This window comes from Ailuropoda melanoleuca, chromosome 11 (genome assembly GCF_002007445.2).
Source record: "Ailuropoda melanoleuca isolate Jingjing chromosome 11, ASM200744v2, whole genome shotgun sequence".
Lineage (NCBI taxonomy): Eukaryota > Metazoa > Chordata > Mammalia > Carnivora > Ursidae > Ailuropoda > Ailuropoda melanoleuca.
In genome coordinates this window covers 33,305,222-33,318,468 of record NC_048228.1, presented here as the reverse complement: position 1 = coordinate 33,318,468, position 13,247 = coordinate 33,305,222, and the positions used below count along the sequence as shown (strand labels likewise).

General features: G+C 38.2%; 1 protein-coding gene across 1 annotated transcript; it reads left to right on the top strand.

Annotated features, from left to right (window-relative positions):
* The first annotated feature begins 11,870 nt into the window (after positions 1 to 11,870).
* On the top strand, positions 11,871 to 13,045 carry PDHA2 (pyruvate dehydrogenase E1 subunit alpha 2). The gene is given in 2 exon segments (XM_002915291.1): positions 11,871 to 12,111; positions 12,114 to 13,045. Coding segments are annotated over 2 exon segments (1,173 nt in total).
* The last annotated feature ends 202 nt before the right edge of the window (positions 13,046 to 13,247 follow it).

Below are 13,247 nucleotides of genomic sequence, written 5' to 3'. Positions count from 1 at the left end.
AAAAAGTAAGACTAAGCCACTGTGTCTTGTACCACTTTGAAACCTTCTCAAGAACAACTGTCTGAGAAAGGATGTGGTAGATGTGGGAGACTCCACCACCCCCTCCCTCGAGAGGTCACATGTGCTGTGCTGAAGTTCAGCTCTAGCTAGAGGTTGTTCCTAACTTAGTTGAAGTTTACAGGTCTTGAGTCTGTAGAAGTTACTAGCTAGCATTCTGATGAGGCTAGTCCCAAACTCTCCCTTTCTTAGATGCTCCTGAAATGCTTCTGTATTTTTAGCCACAACTGAGGAAAAGGTTTTTTGCTTTGTCATCATATGCATTCCAGCTTTTTATTATCAGAGCTTCTTATTGCTTTCTTTCAATTTCATTGCAAAATCTCTCATAAGGTACATGAGATAGATGACTGGACATCATTTGGAATGAGTGGAACTTTAGCCCTCGTAGCAGTGTAACCTCTAGTGTTTATTTAATTTATTCTGTGACAAACTGATAATTACCTATACCAAAATCCATTCTCTTCTTCTTCTTCTTTATTAATTGTATCCTCTATTTTATTCATGTGCCTAATGGGAAGACTATATTTTCCAGCTTTCCTACCATTCATTAAATGAGACCTTGTTACTAATTAATGGCCAATGAAATAGAAGCAGAAAAATGTATAATTTCAAGGAAAATTTATTTGAAGACGTTTGGCACGTACCCTTCATCTATTTTTTTTTCCTTTAGTTCTTCTTGTTTTCTCTCCATATTGCTCCCTGAAAAGCAGATGCAATGGTTGGAAATCTAGCAGCCATCTTGAAGTACAAAAATGAGAACTAGGGATGGGGAAGAAGAGAACTGGAAGAAGCTTAGGTTCCTGATGTGTCTTCTACTTGAGGGAATGTAAGTTTTTATATACAGGGGTATTAGGGTTCTCCAGAGAAATAGAACCAATAGGATAGATAGATATAGATACAGGTATAGCTACGGGTATAGATATCGATACATAGATGGTATAGATATGGATACGGGTATAGGTATAGATGTAGACATAGATACAGATATAAAGAGATTTACTATAAGAATGGCTCACATAGTTTTGGAGGCTGAAAAGTCCCACGGTCTGCCATCTGAGAACTGAAAAACCAGGAAAGCTGATATTAATTCAGTCTTCTTTCAAAGGCTTGAAAACCAGGCCTAAAACTCTGAAACCCCTGGTTAAGGATCACTGAAGAATGCTGATTAGTAGTGATGAGGTCTTAGGGTAATGTTACATGTCACTCTTTGGTTTTCATTAGTTATACACTCCTTCCCTTGCCTTAACTGACACAGATAACTGCTTATGTGAATGTTCCATGTCATTAAACACTCCATCTTTCAACAAACAGTAAGGACTGAGAGGCAAATGATAGGGTATTCTGCTCAGAATGAAGACTCTGTGGCTCTTCTTGGGTATCCTAATATAGCTCCCCTTCCCATTCCCTTTTCCTTTCCCTTTCCCCTTCCCCTTCCCTTTTCCTTTCCCTTTTCCCTTCCCTTCTTCCCTTCTCTCCCTTCTCTTGCTTCTTTTTTCCCATGAACTACTTCTCAAGCTAGCTTGAGAGAAAAAGAAATGAACTTCTTAACCCAGAATTTGGTATTCCAGCTCCACCACCCAGGTAGGTCGGCAATGATAGAATAGCCCCCAAATGTGGTGTTTCTTTTTCTTTACTGAAGCCCCTGACCCTCAGCCAGGATGCTTAAATTATGATTGAATTGCCCACTGAAAAGCCACAAGGGATCCTCTTGATGGACTGGGAATTGATCCAAAGATGCAAATCTTTTATTCTATTATACAGTAGAATGAACAAAGTTTGAGAGACACATTTTTACATGTGATTAAGGGATATTTGCCACTAAATTCCTGATTAAGATATTTGTGGTTACTAAAATTTCATATTCATAATCCAAAATCAGCACATAGCTTATAGAAGGCCCTGATTTAGCATATTGACAATGTCTGAAGTACACCTGATGTCCAACCGTTGACATCTTCCCTTTTTATTTACAAATTACTCTTGTTTTAACATCACCTTCATTTTTGCTTATTGTTTGTTGTTGTTTTACTTGATTATCAATGGAATGAAATCATCTATATTTTCACATTTTGGGCCTCAAATCTTCTGTTATGTAGGATTTGAAGTAATTGTGTGTTGTCGTTCAAATTAACAATATTGAATTGCTAAAGGAAGTGTGTACACAATTTCCCTTAAAAATGTATCATGTATGCTTCCTCTTCATTCACAATGGAGTGCACATTAACTTGTTATCTTTTAACAACTTTTAATAATGGCAGGTAAATGTAGTAACCTTTCAGGAGCAGATAAGATTTGAGCTTAAAGGGCATTAAATATAATGCAAAGTACCATTTAGAATCTCACTATCTTCTTCTAAAAAGTAAGTGATTGTTGTTTCACTTACATTCTTTCCTAATTATTATCTCTGCTTGTTTTTTTAAATTATTTTATAGAAAGTACAATTTCATGGGGTCTTTCCTTTAGCAGAATTTTTTCTTGAACTGTTAAATACCTGACTTTCATTCTTTTCACCCAGTTGGAAGATTTGTAAAATATTTATTTTTGTTTATCTTCATAACATATCATTTGTTCTCAGCAGATTACCTCTTCAGAGCTTACATAATCATTGACAGAAATATTAAAAGCTTTGGAGTTAGAAACATCTAGATTCAAGTTCAGTTTCTATCACTTTCTGGCTTTTGATTTCTGGAAACATTTACTGTTTTTTTTTAAAGACTTTATTTATTTGAGAGAGAGAGAGAAAGCACGAGCAGGGGTTGGGGAGGAAGGAGGGTGAGGGAGAAGCAGACTCCCCACTGAGCAGGAAGCCCAATGCTGGTGATTCCAAGACCCTGGGTTCATGACCTAAGCTGAAAGCAGACACCTAACCGACTGAGCCACTCAGGCACCCCGGAAACATTTACTATTAAAGTCTTAGTTTTCTTATCAGTCAAAATAAGAAATGCAATCTTGTTTGTCATTGAACTGATATAATAGTTAAGCAAATATCACTTGCAACATACTTAGCAAAGTGTCTGGAACATAGCAAGAAGTCAATAAATAATTGTCTATTAAAACCACCATCACCTAAGCTGAGAAACAATCTACAAACAATGGATAGCGTTCAGAGGAAAGCCACACAATGTCAGTGTGTCAAATTCAGAGTAAGTAAAAAGATGCATATTTTTGGATGGCAAAACCTAAATATTATAAAGACAGAGTTCTCTCCAATTTATCTTATATGTTTAATGGACTTCTTAATTACAAATTATTTTTAAATTTTATATAATTACCCTGATCATCATATACAATACTATGTAGGCTATAAATCTAGAAGGATTTTGGAAAAGAAATATGATGAGAAAGGGCTTGGTCTATCAAATATGTAGTTATATTGTGCTCTAATAATTAAAGCTGGGAAGTGTTAGCATAAGAATCAACTGCCAGGTAATAAAACTAAAGAGCCTAGAAACAGAATTTTTAGCTAATGAAGATGTAGAGAGCTATAGATCTATCTATATAGAGAGATATAAGTAGATAAACAAATACAGATAGATTGATCTAAACTCAGCATCCCAAAATAATAAAAGTACAGAGTACACAATACATGAGAGTGGAAGAACTGAGTGGACAAAATAGAGTTCTAACATCACCTCTGTAGGATCCAGCAATTTCTGGATATCTCAAAGACTAAATACTAAAGATAACACCATTAAAATAAAACAATACGTACTCATTCATAGTATATAAACACATGACTGTATGCCAGGACTGAGACATTGAATACATCACATTTGTTTGTGTTAAAAACATTGTAAGTTATAATTTAAAAAATGTAAAAATTCCAAAATATTGTAAAGTAAATTTTAAAAAGCAGTACTCCCTTAATGCATAGTGCATGGAACATAGTATGAACTCAGTAATAACATAAGTGTTCAGTCTTATGGAAACATTTTAATTATGGCACATCCATGTAATGGAGGTATTTTGGCAGCCATTGAAATTATCTTTTAAATAGCTTGTGATTATTTTGATAATAATTATATGTGATACCAAGAAAAAGAACTCAAAAGATAAAAATGCATAATATAGCCTAATTATATTAGCAATAAAAAATAAAGGGAAATACATTAAAATTTAACAGCAATTATCTCGGGATGATTTAAATATTTTGGTTTTGTGCTTTTCTGCATTTGCAGTATAGAATTTTTAAAAATATTTTAAAATCAAAGTATATGTCAAGTTTATAAACCCAGAATGGATTTCTAATGGTAAGAAGAAAATTAAGAAGGGAAGAAATTTTTACTCAAAGGGGTAAATGGCAAGAACTCTTTCGTTTTAGACTTTTTCAGGCTTAAATGACTACAGAGCTTTAAAATATACTTTTTTTTTTCCTGGTAGATTAGAGAGAATGAAGGGAAGTTAATGTTGAAAATAAAGTTGGCAGTTCCCTACTGGTGAGAATTAAACCAATAAATCACATGAGACTCTGTGGGTAATCATTTAAGCTGGCAAGAATAGAGCACATAGTATTAAACTTTAGACCCACATTTACTTTTTTGGGTCAAGGTTGACATATCAGGAAATGAAGTTTGGGGTATAAGTGGCATACGAACATGACTTTTTTTTCTCCCCCCTCTTAAAGTTAGGGTAAGGTAATATCCATGGAGAAACACTTATGTTATGTGGTGGAGAGTTCCAGAGAACGATAATACTGAAGTTGTCATTAAATTTAGCCAAGTCCTTGATGTGAGAAATTTCAGTTCATTGTTGATGACACAGATTGTGGAAGCATATGGAAGCAATTAGAGGAAAGTAAATGGAGACTGTGGAGACGGGCTGCATGTTTGTGGAGTTTGACTAGATAAAAGGAATGCTCTAGGATGAGATCTAAAAGAAGCAATGGCCACTCAGGTATCTTCTTTCAGAGTTGAGGAAATATGAGCATGAAAGAAGGCCAAAGGAGAAGACAGAATTACTGATTCTCTGGTGGGGGGCGGCGGGGCAGGGAGTATGAGTGAGAGGGGTGTCTCATTATGAGTGAACAGCAGGCTCTGCGGAAAGGGCTGAGGAGTTAGATTTCCAGATAAGATGAGAACTCCTCTTCTGCTGAGATTAGTGGGAAGGAAGCTCTGATAGATATAAAACTTCACCAGAAGACAGGCAGCTGGGTTGGGGGGAGCAGTGTAGTGTGTGAAGGCAAGGAACACTGGATCAGGAGGTGAGACTGGCTCTCCATGAACTAGAGATGTGACCTGAGGACATGCCCAGTGTTTACCAGGCTTATTAACCTCCTTAGGTCTGCTTCTCCTCAGGTCAATGGGGATATAGTGCATTCCATATAATATGGAAATTTTCTATAAAATATGGAAAATCCCTTTAAAAGTTGTAATGCATTCTTGTAAACAGATGATAATTTTGTTGAAAAATGAAGTGGGAAGAGGGCCAGACGAGGGCAGATAAAGGTTAAGAGTTTTTTGAGAAACTCATGGTAAACTTCGGTAAGTGCTCATGACCTAAGAGAATGCAAGCAGCATAGCCAGCCGGTGGCCCTGATAGGAGCTTATTAAATTCCTCCACAATCCCGCAATGATCTTGCTTCCCAAATATGGTGCTTTTGATGAGTTCCTCACATGTTTGAGCTTAAAATCTCTTCTTGCACCCTATCTTCGTTTACCAATATGGAGGATGTTTACTGGGCTTCTTATTTAAAAACGTCTCTGAGCCTTCTCCCATGGTGGCCTGTTAGATTTACAGTGTTGGGTACTATGGAAATATCTTAGAATCTAGATGCACAGTGGGTCCGTGGGAACAGAAAGATTCTCACGCACAGAAAGCTCCATAAAACATCTACAGCATTGTCTTAGGTTGCTTGGAGAAACGGCATTCATATTCATAACACATTGCATAATTATGAGATCCTGATTTTCATATTTCCCAGTGTGCCTGTTCAGCTTTGCTGTATTACCAAATTAAAGAAGACAACACAACTTTACAAAATTAGAGTGTTCTGTTTTGAATGTTGCAGTTTGACAGTACTCTATTTTTAATTTGTTCATCATTGATCCTAATAAAGACGAACCGTCATTGTAACCATTGCCTGGAATGCAATACATTAGTTTTATTGCCTCTATAACAGCTGCTCATGTGTCGCTTCCTCTGTCATTCAATGATGATGTGTCCTTTTCTACACTCAGCGCCAGAAAATCTGGGAAAGCTCACAGCACAACACTTCCATATGAACTGGATTAAGTAGAGGGAAATCTAATTGTATATCATTATTGCATTTCTACAACTTAGTACACAAAGGGGACATACAGAAGGAGGGCACTTGATTGTATGTGCTGAATAAGTGAAGACTAAATATCACACTTTTTTTTTTACTGGCTTTATAATTTTTCCCTTTCACCTAAACCCTCTATGCCTCACTTTCTTCACACAGAAATTGAGAATGATAGAAACTGCCTTCCTTACCTGGCTCTGTGAGGATCACACGAGCAAACTTTGTATCTCCAGCAAAGATAGGCAAGGCTATTACCTACCTGGGTGATATTCACAACAGTGCCTGAAATCTCAAATTCATGCATATGATAGCTTAAAATTTCACCTTTGTTTTTTAAGAAGTATTGTTTTGCCAAAGAAATTTTGCTTGTTTATCGGTACCTATTCACAGGGATCTCTGGAGAGAGATCCATGGAATCTATTGGGATCTATGTTGAGGATGTAATAGGCACCACTGTGCCCAAGCTTAGGTAGGAATAGGGCAAAGAAAACAAGTGATGTGGCCAACAGGAGGTTGTTAAAGTGGGGTGCAAGATTCGCCTTCTTCCTCAGAGTGATCTTTTTCTCACTATTTGCCTGTGATATTTAAATGTGCTGCTCAAACTTCCTTCTAGGGGGCAGCAGTGCCCTGGAATTTTGCCACTATTCCTTTGTCTCTCTAAACCTAGTTCAGTGACTTAGGTCTTCAAAGAAGCAAAGTGAAAAGAAAAGAAATGTGCTAATTTTGTTACTGCATACTGATACTAGAAAAAGGTAATAGTGCACCCAATATTGTTGAGAAGAAGGGTTGTTGGAGGTCATTTATATAAAGAAAGCATCAAAAATGGTACAGTTAAGAGATACTAATATATTATGAAAAACTAAACAGAGGAGAGAAGCACTCATTTCATTATTGAATATATAGTTTATCTTTACTATCGCACTTAATATATACTTTATTGTTATTAAAATTAAGGTTGTTAGGGAAAATTTTTGTCTGCTTAAAGGTTAAAAATTTGGGACATGAGTTTTTAATTATGTGAGAATTCAAATCTTCTGAACAAAACGCTTTCCCAGAAAGTGCAAATAAGACTTTTTGGAGGAAATGCAGATAGACCTAACTCTGACTTAGGCTTTCTTGAATTTGTTTTGATTTGTTAGAAATATGTATTGAATTGATGATTTTTATTCTGAGTGGGACTATGATTTTATAAAAAAACTCAAAACTGAGCAGAAATGAGTTCACAATTTTGGACACCTGTACTAGTCCTTTACTGGTTGAGACAGTAAGCCATACTAGATCTTAACACCAGGTTATACCTGAATCTTTATTTCTTATCTCACTTGGTCACATTCAATTACAGCTCTAATTATAGGAAGCTTGTTAAAAGTTTGAAAAGTTTTCTTTTATAGTTTTGTGTTGTGATCCCTTTTATCATATCTTCTAGACCCTGGTCCCAAACTTTTAGGAAAGGGGGTTATATATTGAAGGCATGATGATTCAGATGGTTTTGCTCATCCAGCAGGAGAAATATGGTGGCATCATCCGTTGCTACTAAAAATTAACCCATAACGTCTTTGCTTTTCTAACATCATTATTATCTGGGTGAAATGAAGAGAACTTTCACTTTACATCTTATTTTCAATCACATGTTTTCTTCATGATAATTTGTCCTGAATTCTTATTTAACAATACTTCAGAATTATCATTGGGGTGAAAAGAAAAAAATATATATATTCGTTGCCCAGGGCTCTGAACTATTCTGAAATAACTTTGCTTATTATAACATTAAATAGGAACTTTGCTTGATTGTCATTATTTTGCAGAATATATGGTACTGACATTTTCCCTTTTTTCCAAGGGAGATAAAGTAATAGACCAAATGGGAAAAATTCTTCTCAGAGCTATATATCACTCTTAATTTTTTCACCAAGTTCTTACTCATCACTCTTAATTGCCAAATCTAAGAGCTATAAAAAAATACATTGTCACTAATCATATCATGAAATCTGATACTATTTATCTAGAACATACTCACTTTTTAACAGTTTTCTTCACTTAACATTTGGCAAAAGAGAGCAATTATTGCTGGAGGAATTTAAATATCCTTCAAATATACTGTCCTTTTTTTTTTTTTTACATTTCTTGTCACTTATTAAAAAATATTTTATATGCTATTGATGCAATGGGGTGACACTTTTAAGATAAATTCAGAAATACCCCTGGAGTATCAACCATTAGACATGAAATGTGAAATTCTGTCACACTGATATGAATGACTGCTACTATAATCACTGGCTGCTCTTTTATTAGGTTTTTTATTAATTAAATGTGAAGTCTACCATTGGCCTTATAAAAGTGCTCATCTGTTTTCCTTTCATTTCAAATAGATTAAAAGTAAGATTTGGTGTTAATTAAAACTTAGAATTTATGGGGATTTTAATTGCAAACAGCATTTCAGTGTAGATGACTATTAGTTCTGTTTGGTAATAAACATGATATTGAACAATGACAGGATGAAAAATAAACTTTGTGAAGAAAAGTACACCACCCTCGGTTCTGTTGTCCATGCGTAGCCTGAATCCCGTCTAATGGGGGGAGATAAGAGTTCGAGAAGCTCAGCAGCTCCGGATCTAGTTGGTGAGTTTTAAATGTTTACATTGCTATCTGGAAATTCCACCTTTTATTTTAAAAATGTGGATGGGTTTAGGAATATAACAAATAAAAATGCAAAAAAAAAAAAAAACAAACAAACAGCCCATCATCAGAACTAATCAGTTTAGTGGAAATACTTTGACATCATATTCTGTAAATATGATTGCATCTGCCTGTCTTTAAGTTGAATCTAGGTTAATATAGGTTAACTATATATGATGTCCAAGAGGCCCCTGGAAGTTTCGCATTTTATTATTTATTATCTTAACCAGAGCCTGTTGCTAAATAAATAAATGAATGAATTGCTATCTTCTGTGGCGACCTGTAGCACAGGTATTTTCCAATTAGCATCTTTCCATGTTCTCCTTCGGCATGAGTTGGGTTAGCCTCGTCACACTGGGCTTTTAAGGGGAGCTCTATCTTTGCAGCCCAGGCTACATACGACAAGATTAAATTGGCACACTTTACTGTATAGCTCTGGTGTTCCTGGCAGTGCTAGCCAGGCTGATACCTCTGAGAGAAGGCTCAGCTGTCACTCAGTGACCCATTAACACTACTGTTCCATCCTGCAGTGTCATTTTTCTCATTCTCATGGAGATAATGCTCCCTGGAGATGTCCAAAACCTGCAGGAATGAAAGCGAACAGCGGAGAGAGGCTAACTATCAAAGACAGAGCAAATAACACAGCAAGACCATGAATTCCAACAGCAGGATTTTAAGTTGAACGAAAAGATGAGATCCATTATAATGGCTGGATTGGGAAGGTGGGGAGGAATCAAGTTTTAAGAGATATTGTAACTTTTTAACAAGCTATTTTCTACTTCCTCCCTGAATGTCAAAAGAATTGTTCAAAATAACACTTGCAACTAGACATAGAGAAGCCAGCTGCTTTGAAAATGTCATAGGGAAATTTGGGTAAGGATTTATTTACAAACAGGGATTTTGTATTCTGTTTGTATGTTCACTTATAAACAGGCAGTGGATGTAAAACAGAGGTTGCATTGAGGTAAATTGCTTAATAGTCTAAATAGAACCAGATCCCTGGATAGGGTTGGCTTATTGGGGTACAAAAATCACCTTCCTAGTAAAAAGCACAGAAGAGGAAAACGATACGTGATCTTTGTAACTCTAGGCCTTGGACGTTTTTTGTTTTTTTTTTTAAAGATTTTATTTATTTATTCGATAGAGATAGAGACAGCCAGCGAGAGAGGGAACACAAGCGGGAGTGGGAGAGGAAGAAGCAGGCTCATAGCAGAAGAGCCTGATATGGGGCTCGATCCCATAATGCCGGGATCACGCCCTGAGCCGAAGGCAGACGCTTAACTGCTGTGCCACCCAGGCGCCCCTAGGCCTTGGACTTCTTTTGTCCTATGTTTGAACTGTTACCAGTTACTTAAGCAAACACTATTGCCCTTTTTCAGGCCAAAATGTATTTTGTTTAGTGGGTCACTTTATAAGAAGTTACACGTTCTAATGTTTACTGTAATGAGGTATTATAAGAAAATGCTTCTCAATTTCCTAGACTAAGACTGATTCAATATAGATTGATATAAAAGCAAAAATGCAAAGCCTGCATCTTCATGTTTTCTATGGAAACCTGTTGAAGACATTACAAGGAAAAGACAAAAAAAAGGTAAATTAGTCAGAAAATAGGGATAAAAATGGAAAGGATTCAGGATTATAAGACAAGGAAAGGTACCATATCAAAAACTTATTGGTCTCACCACAATCTGCATCTCAACCCTACCTCCAATGCTCCCACATCAAGCAAAGCTTATCATTGGGTTTAGACTGTTATTCTCTGGCTGGGGTTTATGTATCATCCATCACCTGCCTCTCCCCACTCCACTCCCTCAGGTGACACAGGTGCTAGAAGCCATAGAATAAATGTGTCATATCTTTTGGAACACCAACATTTCCTTAAAAAGTGTGTGTGTTTTTAAAGTTAAATATGGCGACGTCTGGGTGGCTCAGTGGATTAAGCATCTGCCTGGGCTCAGGTCATGATCTCAGGGTCCTGGGATCAAGCCCCAACTCAGACTCCGTGCTCAGCAGGGAGTCTGCTTGTCCCTCTCTCTCTGCCCCTCCCCCACACTTGTGTGTGCTCTCTCTCAAAATAAAATCTTAAAAAAGTTAAATATGTAAATAAGAACTTACATCTTTACTTGTACATTAAAATAAAATGGTATATTATGGAGTAGGAAAATATTCATACATATTCTAAAAACCTTTTTAAAGACTTTTTAAAAAAGATTTATTTATTTATTTGAGAGAGAGAGAGCTGAGTGAGGGAGAGAACACGAGTGGGGGTGGGGAGGGGCAGAGAAAGAGGGAGGAGTAGACTCCCCGCTGAGCAGGAAGCCGGATGCGGACTCCAACTGAGTCCCAGGGCCTTGGGATCATGCTCCCAGCCAAAGACAGACGCTTAACCAACTGAACCACCCAGGCGCCCTTTTTAAAAGACTTTAAATACGGGTAAGAATATCCTTGGCCTAACCTATCAGAACCTTTGTGTGCCTTGGGGACTGCCTGTGCGCCTCTGTTCCATTGTTACGGGGCCAGGCAGGACCACTACTACGGTGTTTAGCAGGGAGCAGGGACTCCGGTCATATGTTTTAGCAATGAATATGGCCCTACTTAGGATTGGGATGTTGTCCAACCAAGTCTTCCAGGAAAGAAAGCAACCTTATTCTTCATTACAGTTGGAAGGCGCTGTAAAAATCAGTCCGTCAGGGCTGGCCACCCTGTGACTCGGCCTGGCGTGACGTGGCCTCCATCACCAGCGCGGCCTTTGTGGCGTCGAGGGCTTTCTGGCACGGAAGGAGGCTCCGGGGTGGGGCGGGGGTGGGAGAGGGGACGAGCGCAGCCAGACGTCCGGGCAGCCGAGAGTTGCGGCCACCACCCTGGGCCACACTCCATGAAGAAGATGCTCGCCGCCGCCGTCTCCCGCGTGTTGTCCAGGGTCGCCCGGAAGCCCGCTAGCAGAGTGCTGGCGGCTTCCTGTAACTCTTCAGATGATGCTATGTTTGAAATTAAGAAATGTGGCCTTTATCGATTAGAAGAGGGTCCCCCTGTCACAACAGTGCTCACCCGGGAGGATGGGCTCAAATACTACAGGATGATGCAGACCATTCGCCGAATGGAATTGAAGGCAGATCAGCGTATAAACAAAAATTCATTCGTGGGTTCTGTCACTTGTGCGATGGGCAGGAAGCTTGTTGTGTGGGCCTGGAGGCCGGGATAAATCCCACCGATCACGTCATCACATCCTATCGGGCTCACGGCTTGTGCTATACTCGTGGACTTTCTGTCCCATCGATCCTTGCGGAGCTGACGGGACGAAGGGGAGGGTGCGCTAAATGCAAAGGCGGATCTATGCACATGTATGCGAAGAACTTCTATGGTGGCAACGGCATTGTTGGTGCCCAGGCACCTCTGGGAGCCGGCATCGCCCTGGCCTGTAAATATAAGGGCAACAAGGAGGTCTGTTTGACTGTATATGGGGATGGTGCTGCGAATCAGGGTCAGATAGCGGAAGCTTTCAATATGGCTGCTTTGTGGAAATTACCTTGTGTTTTCATCTGTGAGAATAACCTCGATGGCATGGGCACGGCTGCTGAGAGAGCAGCAGCGAGCACTGATTACTACAAGAGAGGCCATTTTATCCCTGGACTAAGGGTGGATGGAATGGATGTTCTATGTGTTCGGGAGGCAACGAAGTTTGCCACTGACTACTGTAGATCTGAAAAGGGGCCCATAGTGATGGAGCTGCAGACCTACCGTTATCATGGACACAGCATGAGTGACCCTGGAATAAGTTATCGTACCCGACAAGAAATTCAGAATGTAAGAAGCAAAAGTGATCCCATAATGCTTCTCAAAGATAGAATGGTAAACAGTAAGCTTGCCACTATTGAAGAGTTCAAGGAAATTGATGTGGAAGTGAGGAAAGAAATTGACAATGCAGCCCACTTTGCTATAACTGACCCTGAACCACCTTTGGAGGAATTAGGTCATCACATCTACTGCGATAATGAACCTTTTGAAGTTCGTGGTTCAAGTCAGTGGATCAAGTTTAAGTCCCTCAGTTAAAGGTAGACTTCTGTAAATTTATTTTTAGTCCTTCAAAGGAATGTTCATGGTTGGCTTTAAGAAACTGTTGTCCAATTTTGTTAAGCAGGAATAAAACCCATTAAATAAGAGTCCTGCAAACTTGTATTAAAATAAATTGAGATTATTAAGAGATTATTAGAAGAGATTAAAATAGATCATTGAAAATGTACATTCAATTACG